The sequence below is a fragment of the Schistocerca cancellata genome, chromosome 1, assembly GCF_023864275.1.
Source record: "Schistocerca cancellata isolate TAMUIC-IGC-003103 chromosome 1, iqSchCanc2.1, whole genome shotgun sequence".
Taxonomy (NCBI): domain Eukaryota; kingdom Metazoa; phylum Arthropoda; class Insecta; order Orthoptera; family Acrididae; genus Schistocerca; species Schistocerca cancellata.
Window position 1 is genome coordinate 1,124,305,231 of NC_064626.1, and position 19,265 is coordinate 1,124,324,495.

General features: G+C 41.1%; 1 protein-coding gene across 3 annotated transcripts in view; it reads left to right on the forward strand.

The window, feature by feature from the left end:
• The window catches only part of LOC126092467 (caspase-6-like), a 231,855-nt gene that overhangs the window by 178,861 nt on the left and 33,729 nt on the right, over window positions 1–19,265 (forward strand). For all 3 annotated transcript variants that reach the window (XM_049908074.1, XM_049908083.1, XM_049908092.1), the window contains one exon: window positions 13,417–13,479. In XM_049908074.1, the coding sequence (XP_049764031.1) occupies window positions 13,417–13,479 (63 nt within the window). The remainder of the gene's footprint in view (window positions 1–13,416; window positions 13,480–19,265) is intronic.

The following is a 19,265-nucleotide window of genomic DNA, read 5'->3' on the forward strand; positions in this document are numbered from 1 at the left end:
TTTTTACAACATGTCTTACTTGGTTTTGGATTTGGTGTCACTAATATACCATGTTCTTCTAATAGATGTTTTGCTCTTCGTGTAGTGTAATTTGAAGTCGAAGTACTGTGAAAATTTGTATTTTATCACACATACCTTCCGTGCGCGAAATTCATATTCCAGCTGGGCTACTATTTCTATATCTCCATTTCTTCCTCCACCTTCGTTAATTGGGTTTGGATGGGAATATTTTAATAAACCAAATGCAGAAATAATCTTTAGAATGTGATCTTTAATTACCAATATTCACTTTTGCACATAATCACCAGCCAACTGGATAAATTTCTGCCAACGATGAACAATTTTTCTGCAACCATTGTGGAAGAAGTCCTTGCATAAAAAGTTCTCGGTTTACTTGCCGTGTCAAATTTGGATAAAATCCCAAGCTTTCGATGACTACCTCTGTCATCTTTGTCTGGGGTAAAACTGACTGTCATGGACCGGTGAGGCTTCCGCTTTTATAAGCAGTGGACGGCTTCTCATTGGCTGGATGACGTCACAGTGAAACCGGCGACTACTGAGGTGGCGGCCTCTATATCCATCGATTTTGTTTGCATGCTTTATCCAGGATTGCTTGCAGCGCCATCCATCGCAACAGGCAGAGAACTACGAGGAATGTGTGAAGTCTCCCTCTGTGCTCTTTCTTTACCAGTCGCGTGCTTCCATGCATTTGTGAGTGCATAACTGGAGTCTCTGATGAAATTATTTTCACGGAGTCTAATTTCAACTGCTTCCCTGATGACAGAGTCCCAATAGTTTTAAGCGTGAGCAAGTAGTCTTGTTTCATCGAATAAAATCTTATGTTTATTTAACAAACTGTGCTCAGCCACCGCTGATTTTTCTAGGTACCTGTATTTCAGGTGACGCTGATGTTCCACACAGCGATCGGCAACAGTTCTTATAGACTGGCCCACATAATTATTCCCACACTCACAAGGAATGCTGTCAATTCCCAGTACTCTCAGGCCAAGATTATCTTTCACGGGTCGCAGCATTTCCTTAATCTTCCTGGGTGGCCTCAAGACTGGTCTGATTCCCTGCCGGCTCAGGACTCTGCCAATCTTGCTGGTCATTGCACCGATGAAGATGATGGAGGTAGTCATCAAAAGCTTGGGATTTTATCCAAATTTGACGCGGCAAGTAAACCGAGAACTTTTTATGGGAGGGCTCCGTTGCGAAAGACTTCGTAGTCATGGAAGAAGTTGACGCTATTTCCACAACCACAGTCTCACAGTTCTCTCAATGTCTTCCTCAAGCATAATGATGTCCTCGCAGATCGTCTTTATCAGGAACAGATGGAAGTCAGACAGTGCTAAATCTGGACTGTGTGGAGGATGCTATGTGGTGGTGAATTCAGAATTTCATTTCGGACTGTTGTTAGCCAACGTTTCAGAGTTTGCAGCGTTGTGATGTAACACTCTGAATTTACTGTTGTTCAACAATCAAGGAAATCAACACGGATAACAACATCTGTGTCACAGAACACTGAAGCCATGATTTTTCCAGCTGAGGGCAGCGCTTTCAAATTTCTGTTTCTGGGGCGAGTGTTTGTGTCGATATTCCATAGACTGACGTTTCGTCTCCGGGTCGTAATGGTGTACCAACATTTTGTCTCCTGTCACAATTGAATGAAGAAAGGCGTCAAATTCATTCTCGTTACGTGAGAGGAGTTCCTGGCAAATTTCAAGTCTGTGCACTTTCATTTCAGGAGTCAGCATCTGGGGTACCCATTGTGCACAGATCTTCCGATAGACAAACAAAGCAATAATATGACCCTCACGTTCTGGTGAGATGCCGATTGTGCTTGCAATTTCTCTCTGAGTGATACGACGATCGTCCTGAATGAATCTGTCACCATTTTGCTGGTGTAACTCGGTGGTTGCTGTCCCGGCACATCCAACTCTGTTTGTCACGCAGGTCAGATGTTCCTGCCTCTACATCTTTAAACTTACTCGTCCAACGACGTACAATACTTACATCAACACAATCACCATAAACTGCTTTCATTCTGTGATGAATCTCCTTTGGGGTGACACCTTCTGCTGTCAAGAATTCAATGACTGCATGTGGCTTAAATCACATTGCCCGACCGTCTGCGAAGGGTTCCATACATTGCACTGCAGCAACACAACCATTAAATGCTAAGGTTTCGCGCCAACTGGAGCTGTAGATAAGAGGCTACGAAACAAGCCAGTACCTGCCCCATGCCAATACTGCCAACTGTTGAAGAATTGCGCAGGTGGAGGCATTACTTTTCAGTCAACCCTCATATTTCATTTCCACTTAACATTTTTTCTGGAAGTACCTAACATAGCTGAGGCAACATCGCTGCGTGTTGATTGGTTTTGTTATATTTGCTTTCTACATATCCTTCAAATTTTTCCACCCAGCAACACATTAGGACACTTGATCTGCATTCTGAATCTTGTAGGGACAGAAGTGTAAAATTCGTAACAAAATCTTTTCATCTGTTGACGAGTGTAGAGAGAAATACCATGACACAGCTTGAGTACTGACAGCAGAATTTGAAGCAGGTGTTGCACAGATGGCTATAGCTGCCGCAACTTCATCGTCAACTGCTGTGGGAATGGGTTTCCTATCTCTCTTTTCCCCTTTCCCTACTGCACCACCTAATTCACCTGTTTCTTAAAACTCCTTGATCACATTGTTTACGGTCTTGGTGGAGGTGACTCCTTTGTGAGCACACCAACTAATGAATACATCTATGATGTTGCAGTACATGTCTGATAGCGGCTTTGTTAGCTGAAAACCGGTTACTGCAATAAATTAATACGGTAGAACAAAAGCAAACACATTTCAAATCACTGTGATACTTCTCTTATCACATTTGCTCGGGTTTGTAGAAGGTGATAAATTTGCCACACTTAATGTTATGCCCTTTCAAGCCATAAGACAAGTCAGGTACAGCCTTTAATCTTTGGGTCTTTTCATGGTCACTACCCAGTCTTTTCCCGGTATATGGCTGAATATTCCACCCACAACTTTCTTCGTTGTCAGAAACCACCAGTAACATGATGCTGTACTTTGCTGGCTTATTTGGGATATACTGGCAGAAAGAGCATTTTCTCCTGAATGTAAGAAGTGCTCGTCTACTGTACCAAACATACTGGGATTGTATAACTTAGGTGATATCTCTACCCATTTCTCCCAAAGATTCCTTTACAAACTTATCTTGTTCACGTCTTCATAGTCTTGTCTTATGGTAGTAACTCTGAATAACCCTTGATATATTTTAGAACGTTTGTAGTGTCATTCTAGCTATGAAAACAGGGCGCCCTCTGTATTCATCCACAAAAATTTTCAGTACACTAGTCATGTGACTCATAAACTTTTAGTTATAACATCAGACCAATGTAAGCATCTAGTTCAAGGCCGTCTATACATTATTTTTGTTTTCACATGTCCCCATATATCTACTGTTGGTAACTTAGTTCGAGTGAAATGATCGCATTATGGCTGAGAAACGTCTACTAAAACAATTCAGAATTGTACGGTGGCAGTAGAGTTACATACCAAGACTGCAGTATGTTGTTCTACAACATTGGCCGGAAACATGTCTGCCATTGGAATATGGAGTTGATGCCTCCAGGCAGCCATACTCACTGCCATGAAAGATCTCAGCAGTCCCAAAATCACCTAGAGGTACGGACCCCTTTAATACCGTTCAGATCCATAAGAGTTGGATGGCAATCGTTGCAGCATCTCCAGGAACCTGACATATCACCAGCTGCCCATCTCTACATACAGGCTGCTCTCTCTCAGTAAGTCTAGGATCTTCTGCATCACTGTGTTATCCACTTGGCCATCCAGAATCATGCAGCTGCGTCACGTGCACTGAGGTGACAAAAGTCATGGGATAGAGATATGCACATATACCTAAGGCGGTAGTCGTGAGTACATGAGGTATAAAAGGACAGTGCATTGGCGGAGCTGTCTTTTGTACTCGGGTGTTTCATGTGGGAAGGTTTCCGACGTTCGATGGAAATTACCACACTGAACGTGGAATGGTAGTTAGAGGTAGACACATTGCAAATTCCATTTCAAAAGTCGTTAGGGAAATCAATAGCCCAATTCCACCAGGTCAAGAGTGTGCCAGGAATACCAAATTACAGGCATTACCTCTAACAACTGAGAAACAGTGGCTGACGGACTTCACTTAACGATCAAGAAGTGGTTATCTTCAAGAGTTGTTAGTGCTAACGAACAATACCACTGCATGAAATAACTGGAGATATCAATCTGGGACATACGACAAATATATTCTTTAAGATAGTTCGGCGGAATATTAGCGTTAGTGGGCTATGGCAGCAGACGACCGTCTCGAGTGCCCTTTTTTAACAGCACGCCATCGCCTGCAGCTCCTCTCCTGGGCTACTGACAATATCGGTTGGGCCCTAGACAACTGGAAAACCCTGGACTGGTCAGATGAGTCCCGATTTAAGATGGTAAGAGCTGATGTTAGGGTACGAGTGTGGTGCAGATCCCATTAAGCCATTGACCCAAGTTGTCAAAAAGGCACTGTGCAAGTTACCACTGGCTCCATAATGGTGTGGCCTGTGTTTACATGGAATGTACTGCATCCTCTCGTCCAGCTTAAACGATCATTGACAGGAAATGGTTATGTCCGGCTACTTGGAGACTATTTGCAGCCATTAATGGACTTCATGTTCTCAAACAGCGATAAAATTTTTATGCGTGACACAATGGAATCGCATGTTGCCTATGCTGTCTTCACCTGCACTGAGGTGACAAAAGTTATGGGAAGCCTCCTAATACTGTGTCGGACCTCCTTTTCCCCAGCATGGCATGGACCCAATAAGTCACTGTAAGTCTGTTACTGAAATCTTGAATCAAGCTACCTCTGTATCTGTCCATAACTGCGAAAGTATTGCTGGTGCAAGACTTTGTGCACGAGCCGACCTCTCGATTATTTCACATAAATGTTAGATGGGTGGCCAAACCATCCTCTCGAACTGTCCAGAATATTCTTCAAACAGATCATGAACAATTGTGGCCTGGTTACATTGCGCAATGTTATCCATAAAAATTCTATAATTGTTTGGGAACATGATGTAACTGAATGGCAGCAAATGGTCTCCAAGTAGCCGAGCATAAGCGTTTCTAGTCAATCATCGTTTCAGTTGGACCACAGGATCCAATCCATTCCATGTAAACACACCACACGCCATTATGCAGCCACCACCAACTTGCACAGTGACTTATTGATAACCTGGGTGCATGGCTCCGTGTGCCTGCACCACACCACAACCTTACCATGAGCTATTACAAATCTAAATTGGGACTCATCTGACCGGACCACGGTTCTCCAGTCATCTAGCATCCAACCGATATCACCACGAGCCCAGGAGAGACGCTGCAGGCGATGACTGCTGTCAACAAAGGGAATTACGTCGGTCGTATGCTGCCGTAGTCCATTAACGCCAAATTTTGCTCTAAAGACATTACGGATGCACTCCTCGTACATCACACATTGATATTTGCGGTTAATTTATGAAGTGTTGCTTGTCTGTTAGTATTGACAACTTTACACAAAAACCGTTTTTCGCTCGTTAAGTGAAGCTGTCACCAACGACGTTGTCAATGGTGAGACGTAATTCCTGAAATTTAACAATCCAGAACACCCTTGAAACTGTGGATCATGGAATACTGAATTCGCTAATGATTTCCGAAATGCAATGCCCCATGTGTCTAGCTCCAGCTATCATACCACGTTCAAAGTCTGTTAATTGCTGTTGTGTGGTCACAATCACGTCGGAAATCTTTTCACATGAATGGGTTGAGTACAAGTGACAACTGCACCAGTGCACTCTCCCTTTATACCTTGTGTATGTGATACTGAGAGGTGGAGCCCTCCATGCCCACCTGGGAATGATGGCGAACACAAAAGATCTGCCATCTCTGCATAAGGGAAAGTATTCACTAAGGTGAGGTCTCGTAGGATGTGGGTACTGCGATGTTTGCGTACGTCTGGTTAAGGTAAACAATTAATACATGCTCATCTGGAGATAGATTGCATTGAAAGTCAAACAAAGTGTAGCGGCTTGAAGGGCAGAGAGGAAAGAAGTGACAAAACAAGGGCCAAGGGAGAAAAACCTCGGCGATAGTTAGGTCGCGTACTAAGGGCAGTGGCAGATGTCTTGTTGACTGCGACAGGTCATGCAAGGGTAGGTTATGTTAATAGCGGGTATCGTGAAGGAGGATACTGTGTCATGCCATTGGTCATTATAATGAAAGGAGTCTGGTGCAGCAACGCAGAGCATTGCCTTGATCCCTCTGCTGTGCCGTGTCGTCCGTGATTTGGCACGGCATCATCAGGCGCTGGTGCTGAAAGGCGCAGCTCGATGTTGCTCAGTATTCCCTGTTACTGCTTGGCCCAGTTCTGCCGCAGATGCGCGTGAATGATGTATCCTAGCCTTTTTTCTTCTCTATCCCTTGCGGCGGCTGCCCCCACGGCAGTCGACGTCCTGTCATTACCGTTGGGGCGGCGGTTGTCTGTCAAAGGGACTGTGCCTGTGATACAATATCCACAGTCAACGGCTATCCTCAGGAGTTTTAGGAAACAGGGTGAAGAAAAACTGTTTTTGATGTGTGTGTGTGTGTGTGTGTGTGTGTGTGTGTGTGTGTGTGTGTGTGTGTGTGTGTGCCTCGAATTGGTACAAGCGCTCGAGCCATTCTTCTTTTTGTCCATGAAACTGTCGAAAAGACAGTATAGCAGTATTTGTTGCTGTATGTGGTGCTTGGTCCATCGGGCATGCAGTGTGGACCAGTAGCTGCTGCATCGTATTGTGCAGCATAGATATATGCAGCGTCTGGAACTGAAACAACTGCATTAACTGTGTTGCATCTAATGATTGCAACTGTGGCGCCTGAGCAGTGGGTGGGATTGTCGGGGTGGTCATTTTGGAAGAGACAAAAGCAAGAAACAGACAAGGCAACCAAGGAAAATATGTACAAAAGAAAAGAAAATATCTGCAATGGTCACCTGAAAACAATGATCATCAAAAGAAACCATTAAAGCAAGTAAACGTCTCTGTAAAGAAAAGAGAAGACAAAATTAAGGCACCAGCAGAAAGAAAAAAAAATATTCGCTAGCCGCCAGGCACTGGGTTCTTCTGATAACTCGTCGCCAATGTGGAATCCTGCCCTCTTGTATCCTATAGGGTGCCTACGATGCTGTTTTCTCAGATAGCTACAGAACATACAAGCAAACGATATTAATGGATTTCATTACAGTTATTGAAATGACAATATTTAATCTTTGTATTTACAACGAGTTGTTGCAAGCAGTTGACAACATGCAAATAATCAATGTCCTTCACTGCATACAATGTCAATCACACAAAGTTAATCCCACAAGTTCATATGGGTCACAAGTCATGGCTTTTATAGTGCCTCTCTTCTAGTCTTTCTCTACAAGTGCGCGTCTTCTACAGTCCGGCTGAACCTGGAAGGAGCGGCGCTTATATTCTCTTTAGCTAGAGGCCACTCCTGTTCTAGTGCGGTCGTAGTCAGTGTATGTTCTTGATCATGAGGCCGGCGCTTGTCGTTACCCAGAACAATTTTTATATTTCTTACCTATAGAACCTTTTATCTATCATTTATGGTCCTTGTGTTTCCTATATGCATTACTCATACGTAATATTTCAGCATATGCTTGCTTCTCTTTAGGCAGATAGTTGTCACAACTTGAAGTTTTTAAGAGTATCAGCTTCATATTCCAAATCTATACTCCAGCCTAAGTTGAACATAGCATATATTGTTCATTCTTGCAGACCACATTTCATGGTGTCTAACTATCTATCCTCACGTTTGTTATTGTTGTTTGTAATAGTGTTTTGTTCTCCTTTTTATTATTATTCTTCACCTCTTTGTACTCTTCTGCCTCCATCTGTAGTTCATGAGAGTCTATTCAGATTTTCAGTTACTAGTTTAGAAATTTCTAGAGAGATTGTTCTCGTTGCTGCTGTGTTAATTTTAGCAACCGTAATTTCCCCTGAAAGCTTTTTGCGTTTTGATAACTTTATGCTTTGCCATCGACATAACATCATATATTAAACCATTTCTGAGACTCGTGGTGGGTATTGAATTGACATATCCACATATATATCAATTAGTTTTGTGATGATTCTTCAACCTTGTCATTGACATGTAGTTCACATTGCAGGATTTTAACACCCAGCAACCCCAACATCTCATTATTTCTAGTTACCACATTCATAATACTGTCCAGCTGTATCATTTTAGCGTTAATTCCCTCCATTTTTGTGTCAGCATATAGATGTGTAACCTTCACACCCTCAGAAGAGTGCATGCTATCTGTGCCAATTTGTCAATAGTCTACAGTATACTGATATAATTAAGCAGTAGTATACAACGTTTTAAGCAGAATCTCCTGGAAGTTTCGTTTGTATCGTTCTTCACTCAATTCCCTCATTTTATCAATTACTGGAAAACTATATAGCGTATGATTCCAGCTATCAGCTCATATGCTAACAAATTCTACATCTACATGATTACTCTGCAATTGACACTTAAGCGCCTGGCAGAGGGTTCATCCAACCATTTTCATACTGCTTCTCTACCATTCCACTCTCGAATGGCGCGTGGGAAATAGGAACACCTAAATCTTTCCGTTCAAGCTAAGTTTTCTTTTATTTTATTGTGATGATCATTTAATTCTCCCTGCTTAGGTGGGTGTCAACAAAATATTTTCGCATTCGGATGATAAAATTGGTGATTGAAATTTTGTAAATAGATCTCGCCGCAAAGAGTGTCTGCCACCCCAACTCGCGTAACGTATCAGTGACATTCTCACCCCTATTGCACTATAACACGAAACGAGCTGTCCTTCTTTGCACTTTTTCGATGTCTCCCGTCAATCCCACCTGGTAAGGATCCCACACCGTGCAGCGATAGTTCAGCAGAGGACGGACAAGTGTAATGTAGGCTGTCTCTTTAGTGGGTTTGTCGCAACTTCTAAGTGTTCTGCCAACAAAGCGCAGTCTTCGTTTCGCCTTCCCCACAATATTATCTGTGTGGTGTTTCCAATTTAAGTTCCTCATAATTGTAATTCCTCAGTATTTAGTCGAATTGACAGCCATTAGATTTGCGCGATTTATCGTATTTCCAAAATTTATTGGATTTCTTGTAGTACCGACTGGATGGCCTCGTACTTTTCTTTGTTTAGTGCCAATTGCCACTTTTTACAAAACGATAAATTACAGCGTCATCTGTAAACAATCTAAGAGGGCTGCTCATATTATCACCTAGATCATTTAGGTAAATCAGGAACAGCAGAGGTCCTATGACACTACCTTGCGGAACGCCAGATATCACTTCTGTTCTACTCGATGATTTACCGTCTATCACTACGAACTGTGACCTCTCTGAGAGGAAATCACGAATCCAGTCACACAACTGAGACGATATTACATATGCACGCAATTTGATTAATAGTCGCTTGTGAGGAATGGTATCAAAAGCCTTCTGGAAATCTAGGAATGTGAATCGACCTGAGATCCCTTGTCGACAGCACTCATTACTTCGTGGAATAAGTAAGAGAACGATATTTTCTGATTCCATGTTGGTTATGTATCAATAAGTTATTTTCTTCAAGGTGATTCATAATGTTCGAGTACAGTATATGCTCCGAAATCCTACTGCAATCTGAGGTCAGTGATAGGGGTCTGTAATTCGATGGGTTACTCCTATTTCCTTTCCTGAATACTGGTGCGACCTGTGCTACTTTCCAGTCTTTAGGAACAGACCTTCCGTCAAGCGAGCGGTTGTATATGATTGCTAAGAAAGGCACTATTGTGTCTGCATACTCTGAGAGGAACCTGATTGGTACACCATCTGGACCGGAAGACTTTCCTTTCTTAAGTGATTTGAGTTGTTTTGCAACACCTAAGATTTCTACAAGTTTTTATCACTCATGCTAACAGCTGTTCTGCTTTCGAATTCTGGAATATTTACTACGCATTCCTTCGCGAAGGAATTACGGAAACAGTATTTAGCAACTCCGCTTTATTGGCACCATCATCGATAACATTTCCATCGCTATCGTGCAGTGACGGTATTGACTTACTTTTTTTTTTTCCACTGGTGTACTTTACATACGACCAGAATCTCTTTGTGTTTCCTACCATATTTTGAGACAATGTTTCATTGTGGAAACTATTGAAAGCATCTCATGTTTTCATCCGCACTAAATTTCGAGCTTCAGTGAATTCACTGAATTTTATGTGTTACTACTTACATATGTCTCGTAAATATGTTTTAAATTCATACTGTCATGTTTGAATGTGTTAATAAGATTAGCATTTTCTGTCACCAACTAGACTAGAGTCCAGCAATACGCATGGCTCAAATACATGACGTCCACTTCATATGATGACATAAACAGAAATATTTGTGTATCTTACTTTGCTCTTCCTCTGCCACGACGTGAAATATGATCACAGTGTTCATCTTTACTTTCTGAGGTGGTGGAAAATCACTGCTTTCACTAAATGTATGTTAGATTATTCCATCAATACTGTGTACAATCGGCTGTGATAAGAGTTTTGAAATTATGAACATATGTGCTCAAAGCGAATCTCCTCAGGGTGGATTTACAGTGACGGAAGAAGATTAGTCTTCCTGCAATCACATGGCTGGACAATGGAAGCATGTACACTGATGAACCAAAACATTATGACCACATGCTTAATAGGTTGTTTGTCCATATTTGGAACGAGATACATCAGAAATCGTGCGTATCAGGGATCCGACAGTTTGTTGGTAGGTTTTTGTAGATATGTGGCATTAGATATCTATGCTCAGGTCATGTAATTCACATAAACAATGGGCCGCTGACTTGCATACACAGAGATTGCAACCAACAGCAACCCAATGGGCTCCATAGGATTTACGTCAGGCTCATTTGGCCACTGAGACATCAATGTGAATTCACTATAATGCTAATCAAACCACTGGAGCACACTTTTGGCTCCCAAACAATAACAATTATATTGCTAAAAAATGAGATCGCTGTTGGGGAAGACATTAAGCTTGAAAAGATTCACATGGTTCGCAGTTGTCAGCGTGTCTTTGATTACTGCACAGATCCGATGCAAGCACAGTAGAACGTCTCCCAAAGCATAATAATGCTCCCACCAGCCTACATTCCTGGCATCTGCACATTTCGAAGGGCTGTTCACCTCGATGACGACGTTTGTGGAGACGACCATCGAGCTACTACAGAGAAAATGTGATTCGCGTGAAGAGCCGACACTTTTCTATTCATCGAAGGTCGAATCCTGACGGTCTCTTGCCATCGGGAACCGTAATTGATGATGATGTTTGGTCAACATGTGGGCTGCTGCAGAGTTCCATGTTCAACAATGTATGATCAACAGTGTGCTCCAAAACAGTGTTGCGTACACCAGCTTTGTGTGCTTTTGGAAGAGACGACACGGATCACTATCTATCCTGCATTACATAGCAGACGAGTCCCCAAACCCCACGTTCCGTGAAGGGTCATAGACGTCCAAACTATTTAGCGCCTAGTAGTAGTTTCAATGCCCTTCTACCTCTTTCCATAGATACTCACAATAGCAGCATATGAATATTCGACCAGATTCGCCGTTTTCAAGGTACTCGTTCACAGGCTCTGTGTAATAACGATCTGCCCCTTGTCAAAGTCACTTATCTCAGTGGATTTCACCATTTGCAGCCCATATCTTCACTAGTGTGATTCCCTATCTGTGTCTGTTCTGATTCCATACTTTTGTTACTGCATCGCGTGCCTGTAATGCCACAAAGTGGCATCCATCATCATGGCGGGTAGTGGTCACAATGTTTTGTCTTATGCGTGTTTGTTATTAGGCACTAGTGAGTGATTCCTCTTGTGCCAGTTTCAAGTATAAATACAGGACCAGCTGGTAACTACTAGGCTCTTGTGACAGGGCTACTTCATCCATTCAGTCATGGTGGTGAACATGCAATTCCATTAACATTCATGGAACTTTTACAGCTGCACTTCTTTCTTTATAATCTCTTAATATAGCAAGGTATATGAAGAGACTTAAGTAACATCACAGTTGTATGCCTACATTTAATTAATACATTTCATTTTCTTCTTGCATCGATAAGAAACGTGATTACTAGAGCTGAGTGATGGTTTCTTTTGATGGATGAGGAGTTTTGCGCATAATCTCGAAGCCAACATGTTTACAGGCGCTCTTGTTTAAGTTGTAGATAACCATAAACAATATTATTTGCGATGTCACGGTTAGCCATTGAGAATTCTCATGCAACTGGGTGAGTGATTTATTGATAAATGTTAAAATGTAGCTTAGCAGGAATATTTTTTGTTATTAATCTAGTATAATTTTGTTCCTCCTCACCTGAGGCACTGGACAGCGTCCTTATCTCTGCCTCGTAACATGCATCTAGCGTCAGGGATGGCACATGTGGACTGGCGCTCAGCACACATTCATATCGTCTTGGCCATAATTGTGGAGTACAGACATGCGCATAATTATATCACAAGTGTGTTTGAATATATGCCATTTGTGTGTATATTTATATGATACATCTTGGTTATGTAAATGTCGGAAAACATTAATAGGTTGTAATACAAATATGTACATGGCCATGTGGGCACCGAACATTATAGAATGGTGTTCAGAGTGTTTGCCATTTGGCAAAACAGCAGTAACAGTACTGCTCCTCTTCCCATACCATGGGTGAAGAACATGATTTGGCGCTATTGAGAAAGTGTGATTTTCAAGCAGTGGAAATACCATGACTTCCAAACAATGTAAGTAAATATGTGGAAGTCTGGCTGTAGCCACCGCTTTGTTTTGGCACAACACATATTGCATGGTTCCTATTTGGTAGGAGCAAAATGGGCAGATATTGGGAGGGAGCTCGATTTATATTGGATGATCTCTCACTACAATCCTGCACCCCCCCCCCCCCCCCCCCCCCCGGATGACCTTGTCAATTGTGACCTTCAATATGACATGTAAATGTTCAGACAGTACTGCCATATGTTGAGTCAGCGATTTGGGCTCATTCTCTCACTGCCGCTCTACTATTGCAGACTGTTGACTGTGTGCAATGAGTAAGCCATAATGATGTTTACAGCAAAAGAAGAGATTAGTGGCCTGTAGCTACACATTCACAATTGTATCGCAATTATACTGTAGACCCATATTTACAGGAACGTTTCCGCTTCTGTTTTCATATACTTTCAACCATGTTAGTTTTCGCTATTAATTAAGAACATTCAATGTACTGTAATTTACCAAAATCTGAAACCTAATCGAGTGTGTCTTCCTGTTGCAGGCGAGTAGGAGATGGATGACTGTAACTCCATTGGCCCTGTTACCCTATACTCCACCTGTGCAGGTAAGACATTGTCTTAATATCCGTCTGATAGTTTGAAAAGTTAATTTCTTAGTTAAGGTTTGCTCATCAGTAGCCCTACGATGGGCATTCAGATAAGATAAAGGCATTGGATGTTCCTGCCTTGCACAACATATGGCACAGTTGGACCTCATGTACAACAGTTCTGTACGTTCACAGCACCATGCAAAATAACACGAGCCTTGTCTGTTTAAAGAATATTTCATCGCCCTATGTCATACATTTCCAGGTGTGAGTGAGTCCTCGTTATTCAAAACAAAAAAGTAACATTTTCAACCTGACCATCTCAGATGTCTTTCAAATTTGGTGCATCCAGTGATCCAGATAAGAGATGTAGAATTACCAGTTTGCAGAGGTGTAGGACAACTGTGAAGAAAGTCACAAGTCTGAGAAGTTTGGGAATAGTCTGAGATTTACATGTGTATGGTTGAGCATAAATGTCTATATTTCTGATTCTATACAGGTACAGCAATGAAACTAGTATCCCTGAAAAGCTAATGAGTAGGGTTTTACACTGATATGCAACCTTGAAGGTTTCTAAGAATTTTCATAATCAAGGTAACTGCCCTTGACTTTTGACCTTGAATATCTCAAAACACTCCACTTTCATTTTTCTTAAGAAAAGATATTCTACTGTATCGATATAGTATTTTGAACACAGTAAAAAATCTTATGAAGATGGCACATCAAAGACATCATGCCCAAAAATTTATTTTGTCAACATCAATATCCTATCAAAATGCAGGAGGTAGCACATAAATGTGAAACACAAATTATTAAAAAATACAGTTCATAAGTAATGTTATATAAAAAGAATGTTTATATTACTGTTGCGGTATTATGATTCATTTATAGTGTGGCTTCAATGAAAAGGCAATGAAAGTGGTTACATCAGGTTTTTACGAATCTCCAATTAAATCTCTAATGTTCACCGGACTGATGCAGGGGAAGATCATGTTCTTCTAGTAGATGTCACTAGTTGTAGTCTTCTAAGAATGCCACATCTTCTGATAACACAAGTTTTTGGTGTGGCAGGAAACTCAAATGATGGAGATGGTCCATGTAGATGCAAGAACCTGGCCTATACTTCATCCGTTTCTTCATAAATTTGTAAGAAGTATGCAACCATACATATAGGCTGTCTGTTAACAGCATTTCTTTCCAAAGAGCAGCCACTGATTCCTCTCTGCTCTCTATAAAAGTAGAATATGTGTTTGTTTTTACTGTACCTTTGTCAGTAGGTATTACACAATGAAGCTTATGGGTACGTGGAATCGTACTTGTATTCTTGAAACGTTATTCAGCCTTGGCGATGTCGTAGTAAAGATGTGAATCAATATGTAGTCGTAGATACACAAAGAAATATTTTCCTTACACTACAACAGTAGTTCTGTTCCAAAATAATGCCATTCGAAACCTTCCTGATGGTGGCACAGATTCATGAAATTATTTCCGTTTTTGTATAGGGCAGCATTTTCATCTCGAAAGTGGTAAATGTGCTACGAAGCTGGAAAGTGATATTTTAAAAATGTATGAAATTGTAAAGGCATTGGATGTTCCTGCCTTGCACAACATATGGCACAGTTGGACCTCATGTACAACAGTTCTGTACGTTCACAGCACCATGCAAAATAACACGAGCCTTGTCTGTTTAAAGAATACACACACACTGTATCATACTGAACTCAATCACATAGTTGCACATAAAAGGTGACAGTTATTGAAGTATATGAAAATCACATAAATCAGTTACAAACTACAGTGGACACACACTTCATTCAGGACCTACGTGTCCCTACAGATATTCGGATTTAGGATATGGCATGTTTGATATGCTTGCCGTCATTGGTGACTGTGTGGCACAGATGAATAGCGGAATTCTGCATGACCCACGGAAGTGTTGGAACATCGATGCTGTCGATGACCTCTTGCATGTCTATCTTCAGCTCAGCAATGGTTTTGGTGTTATTGCTGTATATATTATTAAGCTGCACAAAAAGGAGTATCATTGTGCTGATCCAGAGAATATGGCGGCCAATCAAGACCTACGCCAGTAACCTCTATGTACCCCAGAGCCAGAATGCGATTCCCTAAGTCCTCTTCCAGGACAAGACACTCTCTTTTGCTTCGATGGGAACGAGCTCCGTCTTGCGTCAACCACATTTTATCGAAATCAGGGGCACTATGGATAATGGGGATAAAATTATCTTCTGAAACCTTCGTGTACAATTCGATTGTCACCAAGCCATCAAGGAGTATCACACCGATTATTCCGTGACCGAACATTGGACACCACGCAGTCACACACTGAGGGTGAAGAGATTTCTCGATCGCGAAATGCGCCAATTTTGTTTATTGACGAACCCATCCAAATGAAAGTGCACTTTGTCCTTAAACCAAGCCATAATGACATGCTACCCCTGTTCATCAATTTTGTGGACGATAGTGTTAGAGAAACATAACTGATGTTCCATAGCCCTGGGGCTTAATGGCTGATGGGTTTAAATTTTGCATGGGTAGAGATGCATGTGTTCAAGAACACTTTGTCATAGTGTCACCCTGTTGATTCCCACCTGTTGTGCAGATTGTCTGATAGATTTCCTGGGGCTGATCTGAAACACAGTGCGTTTCTTATCGATGTTTTCAGGCGATCTTACCTTTTTAAATGACTGACATGGACACACTGTCATTACGAATCTACCCATTCTCTAAAATTTGTGAATCAAATTCTTGATTGTTATCACTCTTGGACAGGTTGTCTTCCGCTTACACATGGCTGCAAACTTCGTTTGATCCGCAGTTGGGCTGTTATTGCTCGCATAGTAGCCTTTCACAAGTGCTATACACTCAGGCACGCTGTACCGTGACATTTGCACGTGCAAATGGCCGACAAGAATAAGCCGTGTGCCCTTGCGATCAGTAATTCCCAACATACCCTGCAACCAAGAATGCAGGTTGAACATCCTAACGCAAACTATTCAGAAGTTATGACGATTTTATTTCATATAGTTCTATAATTGTCATCCAGTATGTCACACGAGTATTTGATCAGTATTTGTGTTGATGTTGTAAGTTATTTGTAAGTTATAAACGGGTGAATTGTAATCCGTGAGCTATTCCAGAGAAATCCCTGTACTTCATCCTCAGTGGTAACACAGTAATCACAAACAAGATATTCATTTACTCTGAGATCTTCTTTAGTGATTTTTAAAGATCTGTGAGGTGATACTGTATGATACATGAGTGTAGAAGGAGTTGTTGTAAACTCGATGCAAACACCTCAATGAAATGATCTCTAGAATTTGTTATATCTCTAGAACTACCCTATCTGTAGTTAACCAACACTTGTTTGTAATTTCGTCAATGCAATCGGTCTTGACAAACATGCACAGTAGGGATATGCACCTAAGAAACATGCTGGAAGTGCAGAATTGCACATAACAAACACTACACAGTGCTTACATGATGGTAAAGTGTCTTCTTTACACTTTATTGAAGTTCGCGTCATGTAAGAAGGCGGCCAAATTTTCACCAGTTTTATGCATCCCCCTCCACTAGCCACTTTCAGCCAATAATATTCACTCTCTTTCCGGGTGGCTAGCAGTGAGTTATAGCTAGAGAGCGAGAATCTCGCTCCTACTTGCTGCACTGTGTGCCGTACTCTGCGGCAGCCGAATTATTCATTCAACTGTCAATTTTTTTCCTGTTTTTTCTTGTGGCAGTATAGCTGTGAATGTGTATCTGTAAATGTTTAGCCGGCCGAGTGGCCGAGCAGTTCTAGGCGCTACAGTTTGGAACTGCACGACTGCTACGGTAGCAGGGTCGAACCCAGCCTTGGGCATGGATGTGTGTGATGTCCTTAGGCTAGTTAGGTTTAAGAAGTTCTAAGTTCTAGGGGACTGATGACCTCAGCAGTTAAGTCCCACAGTGCTCAGGGCCATTTGAACCATTTGTAAATGTTTAAGTGCGATTAAAAAACAGTCATGTGACAGCAATAAATGTGAAGTGCTTTACAAGCAGGCAGGCGGATTATTTACCTTATTTATACCTTTTTCAAACGTGAATTAAAGCAGGTCTCCTACTGTTTACAATTTAAGGCACAAGAACGGACTTAAGAACAATGTGGTGTCGGCAAGAGAAGTGGAAGAGAATTCTAAACGAAAGTGTCTGAACTGTAAGAACCAAGGAACGTGTAACACAAATGGATGGTTTTAACAACGATGTTTTAAAGTGCTTAATGTGAATGATGAATGCCCGACATCAGTAAAACATCTTACAGTTATGCGGCTTCATCAATGTAAAGAATTTTAAAAGACGTTGGTTTCAGATACGTCAAGAAGACAGTTTTTAGTTCAAAGAAGCGACATAGGCTCAGCACGAACTATATCTAATATAAAGATTCACGATACAAGAGAAGGAGGTAGTTCAGCAGTGTATTACCTTGATGAAAAATGGGCCAATTAGAATCATTGGAAGATCTGCTGGAAAATGAGTGATGGTACTGTCAGTATTAAAGTTCTCATAGGAATAGGTTCTCGAATAATTATTGAGCATTCCAACTCATCTTCTGGTTATGTTTCTGAGAATAAACTTGTATTTACGTGTAAGAAAATCAGCCATGATTGCCATACGGAAATGAATGCTGTCGTTTTCGTGACGTGATTCATAACTATTGTGATACCTACCTTCGAAGTCGGCCATTGCCAGTTATACGTGAAACATCAGGTAGAAGCACCAGAAATACGGATATTTTTCATCGACTTAAAAACAGAAATATTAAACACCATATAAATCAGACTTACGCCGATCTCCTGAAGCTCGTTAATTTATACAAGTCACATGACAGAACGTCAAACTTGACTTCCTTGCACGTGAATGGGGTCACAGTTTTGCGTGTACCCCCTGTCACTGTCAGCGTAGCCCCTCAGAATTAATTGGGGCAAAGGGTTTTAAGTCTGTGTGAGAGAAAAAAAACAAAACATTCGAGGTAACAATAGTGAATCTCTTGTGCGTGAGAAAACAGACAATGAGGCAATAGACAACATTCCGCCTGCATCATGAGCACTGTCCCTGCGGTATACTGAAAAGCTTCAGAAAGAAGAATTTGACAGGGAAGTAATGATGGATATAAGCCTTCAACGTATCATTGTAAATTTTCATTCATATTGTTCAGAAACAGACTCAAATAGAAGTGACGATGGTATTACGATATAGACTTTGGAAGAAAGTAATAATATTTCTTAGCTTGAAAGACTCGTGGTTTAAAAAATGTGTTTGTTAACATATGGGATGTATACATAATAATGAGAAGTTCCTAGCCCTTTTGATTTGGACTTTGTGTCCTTTTAGTTATGCAGATTATAACGATCAAAATATTACCCAAGCAGATGTTAACCCTTTCCCACCATACTGTAAGCTTTAATAGCACGCGAGAATATGCTATTGGATAAATTAATGAGAAGACCGATATTTCCAAATGTAGACGTCTGTCATTACGACTAATGCTTTCCTATGCAGAACGATTACACTTAACTATAGTCAAACACGTCCAAACACGCCTTACACATTTTTTTTAAAAAAAAAAAGCAGTTGCCAAGCAGATATAAAGATTTCAGTTTGTAGTTGAAGTTAATTTTGTTGTGTATTAAATTTTTACTCATAATGCAGCTCAATTTGCAATAAACAGTAATTATTGCAAGCAGTTCCAATGACCTTATTGTTAGACAATAATCATTTTGAGAAAAAGTGTACTTCACGTCTTCACAAAG